The sequence below is a fragment of the Cucurbita pepo genome, chromosome LG20 (genome assembly GCF_002806865.2).
Source record: "Cucurbita pepo subsp. pepo cultivar mu-cu-16 chromosome LG20, ASM280686v2, whole genome shotgun sequence".
In the NCBI taxonomy this organism is placed as follows: Eukaryota; Viridiplantae; Streptophyta; class Magnoliopsida; order Cucurbitales; family Cucurbitaceae; genus Cucurbita; species Cucurbita pepo.
In genome coordinates, this window is record NC_036657.1 from 1,169,274 (window position 1) to 1,188,223 (window position 18,950).

At 40.2% G+C, this 18,950-nt stretch overlaps 4 protein-coding genes across 7 annotated transcripts; 2 read left to right on the forward strand and 2 right to left on the reverse strand.

The window, feature by feature from the left end:
* The first annotated feature begins 1,980 nt into the window (after positions 1–1,980).
* On the forward strand, positions 1,981–4,354 carry LOC111783019 (homeobox-leucine zipper protein HAT5-like). Of its 3 annotated transcripts, XR_002813258.1 has the most exons (4): positions 1,981–2,496; positions 2,835–3,244; positions 3,342–3,863; positions 4,047–4,354. XR_002813258.1 is itself a non-coding variant. In XM_023663889.1 (3 exons), exons 1-3 carry the CDS (start codon positions 2,328–2,330, stop codon positions 3,762–3,764), a joined length of 1,002 nt encoding a protein of 333 aa, XP_023519657.1. In that variant the 5' UTR covers positions 1,981–2,327; the 3' UTR covers positions 3,765–3,984. The 3 variants fall into 3 exon arrangements, 2 of the variants coding, with proteins under 2 accessions (XP_023519657.1, XP_023519658.1); XM_023663889.1 differs by lacking the exon at positions 4,047–4,354 and having other exon boundaries at positions 3,342–3,984; XM_023663890.1 differs by lacking the exon at positions 4,047–4,354 and having other exon boundaries at positions 1,983–2,496; positions 2,850–3,244; positions 3,342–3,984.
* A 2,601-nt stretch (positions 4,355–6,955) lies between these two features.
* On the reverse strand, positions 6,956–9,195 carry LOC111782708. 2 transcript variants are annotated; one of them, XM_023663504.1, is made up of 5 exons: positions 8,661–9,195; positions 8,430–8,563; positions 8,212–8,356; positions 8,022–8,128; positions 6,956–7,205 (listed from the first exon to the last, which is right to left on the reverse strand). In XM_023663504.1, the coding sequence occupies exons 1-5, from the start codon at positions 8,983–8,985 to the stop codon at positions 7,164–7,166; spliced, it is 753 nt and encodes a 250-aa protein (XP_023519272.1). In that variant the 5' UTR covers positions 8,986–9,195; the 3' UTR covers positions 6,956–7,163. The 2 variants fall into 2 exon arrangements, with proteins under 2 accessions (XP_023519272.1, XP_023519271.1); XM_023663503.1 differs by having other exon boundaries at positions 8,212–8,359; positions 8,661–9,190.
* Positions 9,196–10,335: 1,140 nt separating this feature from the next.
* Positions 10,336–12,312, forward strand: LOC111783510 (protein NRT1/ PTR FAMILY 2.8-like). Its single transcript, XM_023664437.1, has 3 exons — positions 10,336–10,450; positions 10,534–10,751; positions 10,825–12,312. Exons 1-3 carry the CDS (start codon positions 10,345–10,347, stop codon positions 12,241–12,243), a joined length of 1,743 nt encoding a protein of 580 aa, XP_023520205.1. The 5' UTR covers positions 10,336–10,344; the 3' UTR covers positions 12,244–12,312.
* A 1,221-nt stretch (positions 12,313–13,533) lies between these two features.
* LOC111783311 (ATPase 11, plasma membrane-type-like) lies at positions 13,534–18,473 on the reverse strand. Its single transcript, XM_023664232.1, has 21 exons — positions 18,414–18,473; positions 18,215–18,334; positions 18,016–18,114; positions 17,788–17,925; positions 17,552–17,686; positions 17,300–17,479; positions 17,016–17,222; positions 16,805–16,924; positions 16,584–16,703; positions 16,369–16,491; positions 16,173–16,277; positions 15,828–15,972; positions 15,552–15,716; positions 15,225–15,463; positions 15,105–15,137; positions 14,921–15,002; positions 14,645–14,805; positions 14,347–14,532; positions 14,077–14,259; positions 13,814–13,992; positions 13,534–13,736 (listed from the first exon to the last, which is right to left on the reverse strand). The coding sequence occupies exons 1-21, from the start codon at positions 18,465–18,467 to the stop codon at positions 13,640–13,642; spliced, it is 2,871 nt and encodes a 956-aa protein (XP_023520000.1). The 5' UTR covers positions 18,468–18,473; the 3' UTR covers positions 13,534–13,639.
* Positions 18,474–18,950: the final 477 nt, after the last annotated feature.

Genomic DNA, 18,950 nt, shown 5'->3' on the forward strand with positions numbered 1-18,950 from the left:
AAAAAGACACGTTAAAAAATTAAATTTAAGGGATTTATACATAATTTGGAGATATTTTGTAATGGGCTGATGAAAGAACAGGCCCAATTGTATGGGCCGATTACGAAAGACATGGGCTGTCAGATGACTAGACCTTAATGGGCCGTACGGCCCAAAACCAACGTTTCGCGAGACTGAAAACGGGATACATTTTCTCCCTAATTTATAGAATAAATTCCTAAACTATATTCTTTATTTCAAAATTATTTTTAATCTTTTAAAGTTAAAATATATATATATATATATATATATTTTTTTTTTTTACAAATAATTTAAAAATATGTTTTAGAGTAAATATTCAAAAACAAAAATTAGTTAATCTAAATTTGGTTAGGAATCAACTCTCCATAAAATAGTATTCCCCACTTATAAACTCATGATCTTCCTCTAAATTAATCAATGTGGGACTTATTCCCAATAATCCTCAACAAATTTACGTCTGATATTCTAAAAATTTGAATGAAATAATAAATTTAGTATAAAGTTAAAATATAAATTTAATGGTTTAAGAGTTGAAATTCGTGATAATTTTTTTTAATAAAAATAATAATTTAATAAAATTTTATAGATAAGATTTATATAGAGGCACATACATACATGGATTTTGATGAATGGGATGGTGAGAAGGGGCCCACCAGCCAATGTGGAGAGATGATGCCAATTTAAAATGTGGAAGGAAGGGACAGGTGGAGCCAGAAGCACATGACGTGGCCCAATGGTGGGACCACGTAAAATGGTGGACAAGCGATGAACGAGTGACTCAGCCTTATGTTGAGATGAAGATGACCAACTCGGGCCCATGACTCAGTCCGCCAAATCATGGAAAACGACTGATTGGACAGGATTCCTTTGTTTTCTGCCTCCACCTTTCTCTCCTTTGCCTCGTTGTCATCTCCATCTTCTCCTTCTCACCTTTATTCCCTCCCATTTCCCATTTTACCCCTCTACCATCCCGTCCTCGTTCATTAGTTGAATTATTACGTGAGATCCTACATCAATTGGAGAGTAAAACAAAACATATCTTACCAGAGTAGACAATATCTACTAGTAGTGAGCTTGAACTGTTACATATTCATACCGATCAGAATTATGTTTTGAATGAAAAAAAAAATAATAATAATAATTGATAAAGTTGATTCATGGTGTGTCACATGCAATTATTTTATATTTATGCATATCAAATGCTTGTACTTGCATTTTAGTTTGATGGAGTAGATATGTATAATTAATTAATTAATTAATTAATTAATTTCTCAATTTTGATGATATAAATATACATTTTAAAACTAATTATCTTTTAAATATATATATTTTTAAATAATAATAATAATTTTTAATTTTTAATTTGTTCAAATAATTTAAATTCTTGAAATAAATTTAATTTTTACGTACAATTTATTTAGGGCTATAGTTTTTAGACTATATGTTATTGACATTTATTTTTATTAATTTGGCTTGAATGTTTGGTTGGCAGAAACATATAATTGGGAAACATTTTGCTCCTCTCATGCCATTATTCACTCTACTTCATGTTACCTCCTTCACATTAATTTAGCTTTTTTTTCGTTCCTAAATAAAATATTAGTCGCTTAATTTTCGATAAACATGATATAAATATATTTATTATGAATCAATTATCTCTCTTCAGAGCCCAATGTTCTTGTTGAGACTCTTTTCCTTCTCCAATTGATGTGGGACCCTCAATTTACCTTTCTCACGACTCAACGACCTTGCTAGCATACTGCTTCGGTCCACTACCTTTTTGAGCTCAACCTCTTCACTAACACATCCCTTGGTGTTTGACTCCAATACCATTTCTAACGCTACAAGCACATCCATAGCAGATATTGTTCTCTTTGGGATCTCAGACAAAACCAACCAAGAAGAAGGGTATTGTGGTAACTACGGATATATGAGAAGCATTCTGGTGGTGCCATTATAAGCCCACCAAGTTCTTCCTCCTCCGAAGGGAAACGGGAAGGAAAGGAGGAGATTCTCTTCTCGGAGGCTTCAAACCCAGAAACCATTTCCTCTCGATCTTCGATTTCAATTTGGAAGAGAAATCCAAAGAATCGAAGAACAGCCTCATCCATTAATCTTTCTTATTCTGAGGGATGGGTGTGAGCAGCCGTTGTTCCCATACTTCACACATCACCGAAATCATAATCACCAGCTTCTTCCGCCATAAGTCTTAGATTACCCCCCAACAACACAGACCCACTGGCTAATCTTCTCCGTTTTCTTGATGGCTGTTTGAAACAGGGAATAGTTTCTTTATATTTAGGGCTATGGCGGGTCGGAGGGTATACGGCGGCGGTGACGACGGTGGTAGTATAAGCGGTGTTTCTTCCAATCATAGTGTTTTGCTTCAGAATCGTGGAGGGTCTTTTGCTTCTGAGCCTCTTAGTGCTCTGTTCCTTTCTGGGTCATCTTCTTCTACTTCCCCTTCTCTGCTTGGTACACCCTTTTTCTTGATCTTTTCAGTTCTTGCCTCTGTATGCTTGATCTCTTTGATGTTTCTCTGTGGAATTGATGCTTTTAGTCACCCTTTGGGTTTATGTGCTGAATTCTCAATGCTTTTGGCTGTTTAAATTGGATCATTAATCGCTGATTTTGAGAAAATCGATGTAATTTCCTTTTGGTGTTTCTCTGTTTTTAGTTGTTTTGTGGTTGTTAGCTGAATCTGGTGCAGTTCTAGAGTTCAATTCGTGTAGAAGAATTGTATGAGATTGATTGATATTATCTGACATATATCACTTGGGGAGTAAAACTTGTCTAGTTGATGTTCATCGCAGATTGTTCTGGTATAGGTTCAAGATCCATGATGAGTTTCGAAGATATTCGTGGAGGAAACGGATCGAATCAATCGTTCTTTTGCCCGTTGGATAATGAAGATAATGGGGATGAAGACTTGGATGATTACTTCCATCACCCTGAAAAAAAGAGGCGGTTATCAGCTGATCAAGTCCGGTTCCTCGAGAAAAGTTTCGAGACCGAGAACAAGCTCGAACCGGAGAGGAAAGTTCAGCTAGCCAAGGACCTCGGGCTGCAGCCTCGTCAGGTTGCTATATGGTTTCAAAATCGCCGAGCACGGTGGAAAACTAAACAGCTGGAGAAGGACTATGAAGCTCTTCAATCCAGCTATGGAAACCTTAAGGCTGACTATGAAAACCTACTGAAGGAGAAGGATTCATTGAAGGCTGAGGTAAAATTGTTGTTGACATTCATGGATATTCCATTATTGGTGATTAAGCTGTGTTGGGTTTGCATTATTACTAAGAAACAATACATGGATATTACAGATTGTTGTCCTGACAGACAAACTGATACTCAAAGACAAAGAAAGGAGCAACTCTGTGGTGTCTGAAGATGACAAATTTGGTGAAGAACCACCACAAAATTTGGTTGATGAAGCCTCCAAATCTTCAAAGCTGGGTTGTAAGCAGGAGGATATGAGTTCAGTCAAAAGTGATATATTTGATTCAGATAGCCCACACTACACTGATGGGGTTCACTCTTCACTCCTAGACCCCGGAGATTCGTCCTACATTTTCGATCCCGATCAGTCCGACTTATCGCAAGACGAAGAAGATAACTTGGGAAAGAATCTTTTGCCTCCTTGCATCTTCCCAAAGCTCGAAGATGTCGATTACTCTGACCCGCCCACAAGTTCTTGTAATTTTGTATTCCCCATTGAAGACAATGCCCTTTGGTCCTGGTCTTAGAGAGTCTTTTTCTATGTCGTGCTTGTTTTTCTTGTAATAAATCCAAGCAATGGTAGCCCACACCCACGTGTCGAGCCTAATCGAGCCTAGCCGAGCCAGGTTCGACAACTTCTTCGATCCGTCCTGTAATGTTCTTGGGTTTTGGTTAAGGGTTGTTTTTTAATGGTTGTTTTCTTTTAATGTGATTAAATAATATGTTGTCAATTATGTTTCCTCCTGATTTTGATAGTTTTGAAAAGTTTAAGGTTGTTTTGATGACTGTAATTTTGTGTCCCATTTCAGGGCTTTGGCTTGCTCTTTCTTGACCTTAATTCATGGCTTTTTGCTTACAAATCAGAGCAAGCAAATGGGTAAGAGGCAAAATGATGAGAAGAAAAGGCTAAAACTTTACTGAAATGGTGTTTTATGAAGCAATGTAATGAAGAAAAGGGAGTTGACTTTTATCATATGCCATTAATGGGTAGCTTGCAGAATCATCATGTCACTAATAAAGTTTCTTGTTCTGGTGGGGATTCTTCTTCTTCTTTTCCTTGAAGCTGTTGGTAGTCAACTTCAAGATCCAAGCTTTGCTATTAGACATACCTTTTGAACATTGCACTCCATCCATGTCTAGTGATACAGTGATACCCACCAAATCGCCAATATACGTGAATCGTTACCTTCACGAAACACGTTTGACTCACTGTTTTTATAGCTAAACTTTATGTAACATGTAATCCACTTCCGCATAATGTAACAGCTCAAGCTCACTGTTAGCATTGTCTGCCTCATGGTTTTAAAACGTGTCTATTAGAGAGAGATTTCCACGCCCTTGTATAGAAATGCTTCGTTTCTCACTCTAACCACTCTCGTTGGGGCCAGCGTCCTCACTTGCACATTGCTTAGTGTCTGGCTTTGATACCATGAGTAAATATTGTCCACTTTAACCTGCAGTCTCACTGTTTTAAAACGCGTTTACTAGAGAGAGATTTTCACACCCTTATATAGGAATACTTCGTTCCTCACTCTAACCAACGTGCGATCTCACAATCCATCCTTACGGGGGCCAGCGTCCTCGCTTGCACATTGCTCAGTGTCTAGCTTTGATACTATGAGTAAATATTGTCCACTTTAACCCACAGTCTCACTGTTTTAAAACATGTCTATTATAGAGATGTTTCCACACCCTTATAATGTTTCGTTTTCCTCTCCAACCGATGTGAGATCTCACACATAAACCCGACTTCATAGCTCCATGTTATACATAAAAATTCAACAACGAAGAAGAGAGAGAAACGAAAAGAATAAAATGAAAAAAAAAAAAAGAAAAAAAAAAGAAAAGAAAAGAGGAGACAAGGCACATGGTGATGGGAAAATGCAGAATCTGTATGGTGTTTTATGGAGAGGCATTATTTGAAGTGGAAGAAGCTGTGTTTCCATGGAAGACAAAATTTTGATTAAGAAAATGACTTATAAGCATAATGGATGAAGGTATAATTAAATCAATTGATATTTTCATATTAATAATTCTCAACCTTATAATAAAATTAGATAATAATAATAATAATAATGGTCCATTGAAGCCGATTTCCCACTTACATGCCCACATAAACTTTCGAGTTTAGTCAAATTATCCCATCAAAATCGAAAACCTTTCTTCTCAAATATAACCCATACATTTTTTCAAATATATTCCTATCTTTTTCCATACTCCGTGACAATTCGATCGAGATTTAAATGATGGACAATTTATCATCCTCCACTACACCCTCGTAAAACATTGAATCTAAGCCACTCGTTCTTCTCATAATAGATCCCGACTTAAACAATATCATATATATTTCAATACCACGATCAAATATTAGATATATTATAAAATTCATAAAATAAATATAATAATTTATAAAGGAATGGGGTACGTGGCGGGGTTTTATTGGGAGTTAGAAAAGGTTAGGAAAAGGCTAGGGCGGGGAAATGACAGAGCTACCTTATCCGTTGACTGTAGATAGACAAAATAGTACCCAATGAGGGAGTGACGCGTGTAAGGTAATTACCGCAGGTAGCCGGTTTTAGATCTACCGACTATGAAAGTCTGGAAGTGAGGTCTTCGATGGATTAGAGCCACGTGTGCATATGATGGGCACGATCTTGTCAGATTAAGGTTTTGCAAAAGGTGGGTTTTGTTAAAACGACAGAACTGTCACCGTCAAAGTGGGGACAGTCGCTGCACTATGTAAAATAATAATANAAAAAAAAAAAAAAAAAAAAAAAAAAAAAAAAAAACCCTAAAGCCTCGTCTTGGAATCTCCATCGTGCTCGGTCCCACTGACGTGGACGTGCTTTACCACCTGGCAATCGATCCGTGGCTAGATCAGAGTAAAAAACACAGGAGTGGGCCCCACCACTTCCACCTATTTATTTGTTTATATGCATATACATATATACATACATATACATATGCATATACATACATACATACATACATATATATATATATATATATTTATTTATAATTGTTTTGTCCTATTAAAATTTAAAGGTTTATTTTATATGTTTATCTCAAAGTTTAATAATTGGGCTTCTATTCTCTGCATTTGTCTGTATAATAAACTACCTGGATTATCTAATTATATATTTTTAATTATAAAATGGAAGAAATTAAAATTTTACTAATTTTTAGTGAACTTGAAAACAGGAATTAGAGGTCTAATTATCTAATTAATTTTTAGGCAATTCAATAATTAGTGGTATGTTTTAAGTTTATGACAAAATGTATAATTTTAATACTTAAAATTAAAAATCAAAGGTATCATCGTTGCTCGAGTATATTCGTATTAATGTTTTTAAATTGAGATTAAATATATATAGAAAGGGTGATTTTATCATAAATCCAGTAATTTTAATGTGGCTATCACGTTAAATAATTTTGAGAAGTGGGACCGACAAAGAGCAATTTAGTGAGGGTGATGTGTGACCTAGTGCGAGAACACACACGTGTACCCTGTTTTTGTTGGGTACCATTCCACCTCATGTCTACAGATTTGTCCACCCATCTTTTTACCGTCGTCGATCTAATATTTTGAAAAAATATTTTGTCTTGAAATATCATTCCTTCCGTTGCAAATTTACTCTAGCATATTGATGAAATTATTTAGATACTTACACTAACCTATTGTAAATGATTACACGAGATCATGCTTATTTACATCTAATTCTAAGTTTGACGATTTCGATAACCATTTGATTTATGAAAAAGAAAAAAGAAAAATACGTATCGTATCGTATCGTATCATATCGTATCATATCATCGTTTCATGTGTGACACTCCAAGGCTATCATCCATTGAATCAAAACTCACAAAAATGAGCTTTGGGACACCTTCAATAATGGCTGATCCATGTATGACACTCCAAAACCTGCTCAAAATTTGAACTTCTCCTTCAAGTACACCACTATCTCTTGCTGCATCACAAAATAATAATAATCACTTTCGAATTTGTGTCTAGTTCATATAGTTATTAACAGCAAACAACGTTCATGTGATTCGAAAAATTCAAACTATCCAACTTAAACGGTTAGGGTTATGTTGGGTTGGTTAAAATTTTCAATTTAGTTCATATGTTAGGAACTTTTTGGCTTAGCCAATCCAAAAATAACGTTCACATCTCAACCCAACGACACATTTGACATAGGTAATAAATGTCAATGGTACATTGTGACTTATTGTGAGATCTCACGTCGGTCGAGGGTGAGAACGAAATATTGTTTATTAGGGTGTGGAAACCTCTCACTGCTAGACACATTTTAAAGATCTTGAGAAGAATCTCGAAAATATCCAAAGAGGACATAGTAGTGAGTTTGAAAGTTTTTAAATAATTGGAAGAGTTTTTTTCAATCCCGACAAAGTGTTGAATTGGGTTGGATTCGGAACATTATTCAAGTTATTTGGGTCACTAACTAACTCACTAACCACAATGGGTCTAAAATTTTCTAACCGAGCTTCTATATTCATCTAGTTAATTTAGATGAACGACTCTCCACAATGATATGATATTGTTCGCATAAGTGCTCATGGCTTTGATTTGGGCTTTCATAAAAGGCCTCGTTCTAATGAAGATAATATTTCTTGTTTATAAATTCATGATGAATCAGCATTCAACGTCCTATTATTGCTTAGTCATGGATCTAAGATTAAGATCTCGCCTACCAATTATGATCGGATTTTAAAATATGAAGAAAAGAAAGAAATATATTAATAGTGAAACAGAGAGAACTCACTATGAAGCAAAGGAGAACACAACCAGCGGCACCGGGAAACAGAGCATACCAGAAATTGAGATGCTGCATCTTAGCTCCATCGATGAACATTAGCGGCAAACTTGCAGCTGTTAACATTACAATAAAAAATCAAATTCAATCCATATTCCCAAACACACAGACCACAAATTGAGTGGGGCTTCAATTTAACCTGGTGGGTGCGTCGAACCAGTATAGATCATGAACGCCATGGATGCAGCCAGAGCAGAGCTTCTAGCCAGCCATCCAGGCCCCAACAAAGTAAACGCCAAAACGCCAATTGCCGCACACCCAATCTGGGCCATGAACATATTGTACTTCTGCACCAAAAGAAACCTAAATTTAGTTCTTGGTTCAAAGCAATTGAGCTGTCAGAGATGTGGCGAGTACTCGAGCAGCAGGGGATGAGGGCGCTGCGAACAGGATAGCACAGACGGCTCCTAATGGCGCAATTGTCATAGAAAGCCCTTTTGGCGCTAGAATCTGATCCATTTTCCCCAGCATTGCCATCGCTGCAAATGCCCCTGTTTCATTCATGACAAAACAACGTTACCCATCTCGCAGTTCTTCATCACGGTCGAAATTCTCATAGATTATGATTCATAAGGGACCTTCTCTAACCTGCAGAAGGCCAAAGGATATCACTGAGGGGAGGAGAAACAAAGCCTTTGTCTGGTTTCGACCCATCTGAAATCGGTGCACCAGCAATGCCGGACGCCACAATACTCCTGTAACTGAGTCCACCGCCGCCGCCCCCATTTCGTCTTCTCCTCCGATCGTTGAGTAATAATCCCAACGGCCTAACAGACCCATCTATTGAAACCCCTCGTTTTCCATTCAATAAATGGCAATTGGGCAGCAAAGAAATGAATGAATGGTTTACACGGAAACTGGGTTGATACGGCTGCTGGCCACGGTGGTGAATTGGCTTCAATTGCAGACTCATACTGGATTTTACCCTCGACCCACCTCCAAGCTTCGATTGTTTGGAGACAAAACAGGGGAGAAGATGAAGACAAAGAAAGAAAGTATGGTAAAAGCCGCAAAACAAAGTTTGAGAAATAATATATTGAAAGGTGAGGCTGACAAAGACACCATCTGGAGGGGTATGGGATTTGGGAAAAGCTGTGAAGAACGCCAGAGGGCTTGAAAAGGAAAAAAACAGATAAAAACTCGAAGCTGTGTTGCGGAGTTGGCCTTTGAAGAGGTCCAAAGGCCATTCCCGAAAGGCTAAACCATATGGAAAAAATGAATAAAGAATAGCAGCAGGCAGCCTCTCTGTTTCGCTCTGTTTCGCTCTGTTTCTCTCTGTCCCATCGTGCTTGTCCTTATCTGCAATGACTAAAAACAACCTTAACCCTCCAACCAAGCTGTGATATGGGATTTAAAGTCCACCTGCTTTTATATCACCATTTCAAATGGGTCAGGAGATTGTCAATTCCTGTTACCGGTTTGACTTTCTTGAAAGTAAAATGACAGTCGAGGAAACCCTGTGATTTGTTTGTCAGCAATGGCGACAGCAGCAAGTCAGCTGCTGGCAAAGTTTGGTGGCTTAGAGTTTAGTTGAAACTTAAAACCCCTTTCAACACCTTAACGTTATCCAATAACTGAGAAACAAGCCATGTAATGATATCGTCCTCAAGTCAAAGCTTGGCCATCCCCAGAAAACTTCGGAGCCCCATGTTCGTTGTTGAGTTCAAACTTCCCCAACAACGAACATGGGGCTCTGTTCAAAGTTGGGACCAAAGTTCAACAATGGTGACATGAACATTGTCGTCAAGCCAAAGGCTGGCCGTCTAAGGTCAGAAATTTTAAAAGACCTCATACTAATAGAGATATAGATATGAGATTCCTCTCCCAACCATCCGAGTAGAACAAAGTACACTATGGAATCTCTCTTGAGGTCCATTCAAGGCTCACAACTTCTTTGTGATTTTATTCACATGACTAAGTTAAGGTAGGATTCTGATAGCATATTAGCAACCACAAATCGATATCGACGTGTATTCCTTATAAACCCATAATCCGTATTGAAATATTTCATTTTTATTCGACTATTAGTTTAGATAATATTTTTGAAATGAAACTTAATTGAGAAAAGAAAAAAAAAAAAACAATGAGCATGGAATTGGTGTGGGAGAAGAAAAATGGAGCAGTTGGGGAGGAGCGGCCAAGAGAGGGAAAATAGGATCAATGCACAAAACCTCAATAAATATCTTCAATTTGGACCATTTCCACCGCTCCTAACTTCCTCCACTCCCTTTAATTACAGACTCCTCCTCCTTCACTCCCTTCCACCGCCGCCATGGACTTGGAATCCCCACTTCCCTCCTCTCCTTCAAACTCGCACCACCGCCCTCCGCCCCCTCGCCGGCAGCCAGGAGGGTGGCGCGCCGTCAAATACATCATCGGTAACACATAAACACTTCAACAACACAACAAGCTCCTCTGTATTTTCCTTTGGTTTTTAATGCATCTTCTTCTTCTTCTTAAGGGAACGAGTCGTTTGAGAAGCTGTCATCCATGAGCCTGATCTCCAATATCACTGTATATCTCAGCACCAAATACAATCTCAACGGCATTTATGTGGTCAATGTGGTTAACATTTGGAGTGGCACTTCCAATGTTGCCACTTTGGCCGGCGCTTTCATCGCCGATACTTGCCTTGGCCGCTACCGCACCCTCCTCTACGGCTCCATTGCATCATTCTTGGTACTATCAACATACCCTTTTGAATTCATCAACATTTATGCAATTCTTTTGATTCCAAATTCGTTTTCATTAGGGGATGGGAGCTGTTACGCTCACTGCAATCTTCCCCCAGCTCAGACCTTCTCCTTGCAATGCTCAAAATCCCGACCATTGCCCACAGCCACATTTATGGCAGCTCCTCGTTCTCTTCACTGGTCTCGGTCTGTTATCGGTCGGCGCCGGTGGCATTCGTCCCTGCAACGTCGCATTCGGAGCCGATCAATTCGACACCACCACAGAAAAGGGAAAGTCCCAATTAGAAAGCTTCTTTAATTGGTGGTATCTCTCTTTCACCGTTGCTCTGCTTATAGCCCTCACCGGTGTTGTTTATGTTCAAACAAATATAAGTTGGACCCTCGGATTCGCCATACCCACCATTTGTTTCTTCTTCTCCATCACGATTTTCTTGTTGGGTCGCCATACTTATATCATGGCAGAGCCCAGAGGAAGCATGTTTTCTGATATGGCTCGTGTCATTATCGCCGCTTGTAGAAAAGGAAGATACTCTGTTTCGTCTTACTCGTTTTATGACCCACCAATGGCGGATTCTTCCCATGAGGAAAAGCTTGTTCATACAGAGAGATTCAAATGGCTGGATAAAGCTGCGTTTATAGTGAACCCAGATGAAGAATTGGATGAACAGGGGAAACCCAAGAATCCATGGAGGTTATGCAGTTTACAGCAAGTCGAAGGATTCAAATGCCTTGTGTCCATTATTCCCATTTGGATATCAGGAATTGGGTGTTTTGTAGTGTTCAATCAACCCAACACATTTGGAATTCTTCAAGCTTTGCAATCAAACAGATCAATCGGAACCCATTTCAAATTCCCACCCGGCTGGATGCATCTGGCCGGAATGATTTCTCTATCAATATGGATCATAATCTACGAGAGGGTTTTCATCAAAATGGCAAAGAAAATCACCGGAAAAGAGAGAAGACTTACAATGAAACAGAGGATCACGATAGGGATAATCTTGTCGATTGTGTGCATGGTGGTCTCCGGCATCGTCGAGAGATATCGACGGGAGGCTGCTTTGAAAAATGGGTCGTTCATTTCACCGATAAGCTTCGCGTTTCTGTTGCCGCAGCACGCTCTGACTGGTTTGATGGAGGCTTTTGCGTTGGTAGCCATTATGGAGTTCTTCACGATGCATATGCCAGAGCATATGAGAACGGTTGCAGGGGCCATCTTCTTCCTCACGCTCTCTGTTGCGAGCTATTTGAGCTCATTAATAGTTAATCTGATACAGACTGTGAGCGGTGAATTTGCAGAATCGGCATGGGTAGGGGGTCATGACTTGAACGAGAATAGGCTCGATTACTACTATTTCACGATCGCCATTGTGGGAGCTCTGAATCTGCTGTACTTCGTGTTGTTTGCAAGCCGTTTTGTGACGAGTTATGATAATAAAGTGAAATTGATGGAAGATTTGAATCGGATTGATTTGTAAATGCGTGAGAAACAGGGCGCGTCATTGCCAATATTGGGTTCTTCCTTGCACATTACTCTTCCCTAGTTTACCTTTGTACAGTGATGTTAGGATTTTGTTTATATACCTTTTTTTTATTATTATTATCATTAATTAAATAAACCTTTTAGTTTGATTGACTTTCAATTTAACCCATTTGACTTTTTTTTTTTTTTTATAATTTTTTTTTAATTTACCAGTTTTTATAATAAAAGAAAATTGAAAAGTACTGGTTTAGCTTAGTCTTCTCGCTCGATCTCCTCTTTAATCGACGTGGGATGATCTCACTCCCTCTGGGACCCAATGTCCTCGTTGGCTTGCTAGCACTTGTTCCTCTCTCTAATCGATGTGAGATCTCACAATCCACCCCTTCCCTTCAGGACCCAGTGTCCTCGTTGGCACTCATTCCCCTATCCAATCGATGTGAGATCTCACAATCTACTCCCCTCCTTCGAGTCCAGGAAGCTGGCACTCGTTCCTCTCTCCAATGGTCCCAAAGGGGGTGGTGGACACTGTGCCAATAAGGACATTGAGCCTCAAAGAGGGTGGACATTGGGAGGTGTGCCAACGATGATGTTGAGCCCCAAAGGGAGTGGACACTGAGCGATGTGCCAGCGAGGACACTGGGCCTTGATAGGGGGAGGCTTGACACTCGTTCCTCTCTCCAATGGCCCCGAAGGGGAGTGGACACTGTGCTCAACAAGGACGCTGAGCCCCAAAGATGGTGGATATCGAGAGGCGTGCCAATGATGATGCTGAGCCCCAAAGGGAATGGACACTGAGCGATGTGCCAGCGAGGACACTGGGCCTTAATAGGGGGTGGCTTGACACTCGTTCCTCTCTCCGATGGCCCCGAAGGGGGGTGGACATTGTACCAATAAGGACGTTGAGCCCCAAAGAGAGTGGACATTGAGCGATGTGCCAGCGATGACACTGGGCCTTGATAGGGGGTGGCTTGTGAGATCTCACATTGATTGGAGAGAAGACACTGCGCCCTAAAAGGGGATGGCTTGTGAGATCGCACATCAATTGGAGAGAAGAACGAGTGCCAGTAAAGACGCTGGATGAAGGGGGTGGATTGTGAAACCCCACATCGGTTGGAAGAAAAACGAAACATTCTGCTTCGGCTGATATTTTCCCCATTTGCAGAAATGCCATGAAATTAGGAGAAGATGATTTCATAAGAACTTCCTTTTGGGGGTGTGGGGGGGGGGGGTGCATTACAGGCTATGCCAAGTCCAGCAGTCGAAAGAAAGACACAACAGAGTCCTCTAACATGCTAAAACAACACCAATTGCATATGTTAATGGCAGCAGTCAAGATACAACTACAAAGACAGTATTTTACAGTATGTATAGGGCAATGGGCATCCATCCCCTCACACAGTGTATGCTTGTTGAATCGTTTCGATATCGAGACCCTTCAGTCGAACCACCGATTCTACATGACCCTTCAGTGTATGGAGTTCCCTCAATCTAAATCAGTCCGAATTCGCAGTCAGTTAAAAGAATGATAACATAAAACTACCAACTCATTACCATCTGCATCATACCTAGCAATTTCAGCTCTCCTTTTGGCTTCTTCAGCCATGTGATTGAGTTCTGTGAAATGCGTTCGCTCCGTGAACATCTTAGTATCAGGCGGTTGCAAACCGTGCAGCGTTCTTTGTGCATGAGCCCATTGCAGCTCGCGTTGTTCCTTTCCGAAATCCTTTTGTCTTGTGAAAGCAATCTATACACAAGAATACAAGTCAATACAGTTATTGTATGAGGTCTACCCAATGCTAGATGCACACGAAACCGTTCAAATCCATACCCTTTGCTCAAGCACGAGATCCCAAGCCTTCCCACTCAAAGCATATCGAATAGCAAACTTTATAGGATCAAGAGGAATATAAAAGATGATGTTATAAAGCCAAATCACACCAGCCCAACCCCAACCAATTCCTTCAATGGCAGCAAAACTCCAATTAGCATACACAGCAATCAGAGTGGCAACCTGTGTTCATCAATACATCCAAACTCAGTGTTTCCTTCCATCCAAAGCAAATACACGTGACGCAATTCAAAACGAAGCTCGCCTTACCAGTTGAGCAAGAATAAAAGCCACTACAAGAAACACCCCAGGACGCTCGACATACGACCAACTCCGAGATCGTGTGACGAAAATGAGTGCTTGACTGATAGTGCTCACTTGCAGATATATAGCTGAGGCTAGCTTCCGGAAATCATCATGAGCTGTTTTTTCAAGTGTTGGTACCCCGAAGACTCGCTGAAGTTTTCGTAAAACGAGATAGATCAGCAGAAACCGAAGAATAGCAGTGACTAAGTACAAGAAAACTAGAAAAAAACAGCAGGTTTTTAAGGACATTGGATTGTCTTACAGGGAAAAAGTTGGTTTTATACGATGCCCAGAAGAATATAACCGTCATCATTGCCAAGTAGCTACCAAGAACAATGCCAGTAGTAAAAATTTCAGCTAGCTTCCAACTATCTGGGAGAGGAGATGGCTTGACCCTATCCTTTGATATTGTCATGATTGTACCTACACATTCACAATGCTATTCCGATCAACGGCCTGTTTGAATTGACTTTCTAAACGTTTAAGACAGTCGGAAGTTATTCCGAACATGCTCCAGATAGAGAGGTTTCGAACGAACCATCGTTAAGGATAGCAATAATAAGCACCATAAATGGTGGGAAATCAAATTTCCAGATGAGGGCCAGCAACATGAAACCAAGCTGCAACAAACAAAAGCAGCAGCTCATGAAGTTATGATCATAAAAGTAACATTAACTTGTCATTCAGGACATGCCAGAACATATTTTCTAAGAAAAACGTACCACGATACGTATTGTGATGGAAACTGCATAAATCTGACATGAACGAGAAGTAAAAGTGAGTCAGATACAAATCAGAACGTCACAATCTCACAGAATGCAACGCGAAAAACCAGGGGTTACCGTGTAATTCTTCATCCTTTGAAATATTGCTCGACTGGTCAAAACGGCACTGATGATAACACTGAGACCAGGCTCAGTAAGAACAATATCAGAAGCACTTCGAGCTGCATCGGTTGCATCTGCAACAGCTATACCTATGTCTGCTTTTTTAAGTGCAGGAGCATCGTTCACTCCGTCACCAGTCATTCCACAGATATGTTTCATAGCTTGCAAGCGTTTTACGATCTCGTATTTGTGCTCTGAACCAACAAAATATCATGGTGAGACAGTATCCAAGGACGAAAACTGGTTTCTTTTGGTTCCCCAAACTAACAATTCGAAAAGTACCCGGGAATACACCGGCGAAACCATCTGCTTTTTCTATAAGGTCATCAACAGGTAAAGCAGCAATGGACTCATCCTTTTCCTGTCCTAGCAAAGCAGATGATGGGTACATGTTCGTTCCCATCCCCAATCGACGTCCTGTTTCCTTGCCGATAGCCAGCTGATCTCCTAATAAAGGAACCAACAAGCATAAATTCAGTGAGCTTATTGGTGCCATTCCATACATGAAGAGCATTTTTACTAGGGATGTACTCGTGCAGGGTAGAGCGCGAAACATACCGGTAATCATTTTCACATTTACGCCGAGATTTAAAGCTCTCCGAATTGTCTCTGCACTATCATGCCTTGGTGGATCAAACAAAGGCAAGAGGCCAATGAATTGCCAAGGACCTCCAGCACTTTCTTTCCTTCCTTCTGGAACTTCCTGATATGAATCAAATAGAGGTCATAACCAAGAACGAAACATTCTTTATAAGGGTGTGAAAATCTCTTCCTAGCAGACGCGTTTTAAAAACCTTGAGGGAAATCCCGAAAGGGAAAGCCCAACAAGGACAATATCTGCTAGCGGTGGGCTTGGGTCATCTCAGTGGCCTTATAACCAAGGGATCAACAAATCTTACTAACCTGGTATGCTACAGCAAGCGAGCGCAGACCTCGTTCAGCAAATTTATCGATCACTGCATGAACTTTTCGTTCTATCTCTGACTTGTTGTGTGCAAGATTTAGAATCTAAAAGGGACAGTTAAAACAGGAACAATATTTAGTAATCTGGTCTCCAGAGACAGTATTTGCACAAGTACAAATAGAGCAGCCTTTTCACCTGTTCTGGAGCACCTTTACTGACTCTGTGCATCTTTCCCTCATGGTCGATATAAGTCAAAGCCGTTCGCTTATCAGTAGGATTGAAAGGAAGGAAATGTACTTCCTGAATCCCAGCACGCGCCTTCGGAAGCGAGGAAGATGCAGCAATGAGCATTTTAAACATTTCGAAAGCATTTTTGAAAGAGTAGAGAGATTTGGATATTGATGACTTACCTCCTTTGGGTCAGCTAGCATCCCAACAATAGCAGTATCTATAGCATCTTGATTCTCAGTTCTCGACGCTCGAGCAGCCATTAGAACAACCATGTCTGCATCTATCCCTTTACTGAAAATCTAAAGTTACAATTAGACACAAAGTTAGAAACAAACAATATAAATTGCTCATGAGAGGAAGAGATATCCCATTGACAAGCAAGAAGCAACTCTCAGCCAACCTCAACGAGATTTTTGTCGACAGTTAACTTGTTCAAAGTCAGGGTTCCTGTCTTGTCACTGCAAAGCACATCCATGCCAGCCATTTCTTCGATAGCCGTCATCCTTTTCGTGATGGCACCCTGAAATCGACATAGATGATCCCAACGTTTATTTCGTAACTCACTGATCAGACAACATTCAACAGGAAGCATTCAAAATAACTAAGCCAACCTGTTGGGATAACCTATGAGAACCAATAGCCATTGTCACAGATAGAACAGTAGGCATGGCTATGGGAATTCCTCCAATCAGTAGCACAAGGAGATTATCGATTCCAGGACGATACTCACGGTCCTGAATTGGGTACATCACAATGATCTCTATTACCATTCCCAAAGCAATGGAACATATGCAGAAATTCCCTATGGCTGTCAAGACCTACAAACGGAGCGACAGTTAAAATAAAGAAATCGCATGAACCGAAAATCAAGTACTACAACGACTCGTGTTCTTGCCTTTTGGAAGTGTCCCACTTGGTTGGTGGTGTCAACAAGATGAGCAGCTTTACCAAAAAAGGTATGGACACCAGTAGCAATGACCACAGCTTCAATCTCTCCTTGCTTGCAAGTAGAACCCGAGTACACGCCGTCACCGGGACCTTTCGTTACAGGAAGAGATTCACCTGTAAGTGCAGACTACAAAGCCCAAAGCCAAACTTAGTAGAGGAATCAGGCTACAATCTCCAGATATCATGGTTGGTTACAAACCTGGTCAATTTTTAATGGATCCCCATCCAGAAGACGAGCATCAGCTGGAATAATGTCCCCAAGTTTAACACTGATTATGTCACCAGGAACTAAAATAGAAGCATCTTGCTCGCTCCATCTTCCATCTCGAAGAACCTTATGAAGCACACACAAGGTACAGTTTCCACTAAACTTTAAGCATACAAGGTACAGTTTCAAGCAAATATGAAGCACACACAAGAATTCATCGCTGATACCTTGCCTTTGGGAGCAAGACGAGCCATGAGAGCAGCAGCAGCGTTTCCTGCATTGTTTTCCTCAATAAAACTGATTGTGGAGTTGATGATAAGCAAAATAATGATACCCACAAAATCTTGCCAGTCAGGGGGCTTTCCCTGCAAGTAATTAAATGGATACTCAGAACAATGAACAGGAAAGGAGAAGTGAAGAAACAAAAAGAAGAATCCATGTAGCTGAGCATTTACTCCTCCATTTGCAAGTGCAATAGCCATAATTGCAGCAGCTTCCATAACCCATGATAGAGGATTCCACATAAACCCCAAAAACTTCAAAACTTTGCTTTCCTGAAACCAAACAGCACAAAAAAAAAAAACAGAGCAAATGAACAGAGTTAACCTCTGAACTACACAATAGACACAATGCTAATAGTAAGTGAAGCAGTACCTTCTTTTCCTCGAGCTTGTTGTGGCCAAAAATCTTCAGCCTTTCCTCAGCAGCCTCACTGGTAAGACCCTCTTTGCTACATCTCAGGTTCTCAAAAACCTCATCAATGGGTATATTTTCCTGCACTTAACCAAATGAGAAGAAGAAGAAGAAGCCAACCCAAACACCAAAATTGCTCTAAAATGCTCAGATCTATTACCAAATCCACAGCTTCCTTCAACACAGCCTCCAACACTTCCGGCTTCTCCCCCATATCTTCCTTTCACTGTCCAACCACATTCAAATCCTAGCTCATCAGAAAAAACCCAAAAATGGGTTCATAGAGTAAGCACAAAACTGAACAAAAAAACGTACACCCAAATGCCAAAGAGTTGATTTGGATGAATTGGAAGCGAAAATGAGGACGACCCACAAACGCCAAGCTCCCCACGAACCACAGAAAACGAACAAAGAAGAGCGTTTTGGTTTTGAAGCTGTGGGAGAGTCAGTTACAGTCCGATCCTGTCCTTTTGTCTCTGCGCCAAAAACAAAAGCTCCAAAAGCTTAAATTTACTACTCAAATTCTCTAAAAGAGTAGCCTTTTATCAAATCCCATCTCGATAACGAATGCTACTCATCTACGATAGTATGATATTGTTCCCTTTAATCCTAAATTCTATTTTACTGTAAGCTTCTCATAAGTCCATATTTATTGATCATGATCCTTCTCTAAATTAGTTGATGCGACGTTTATACT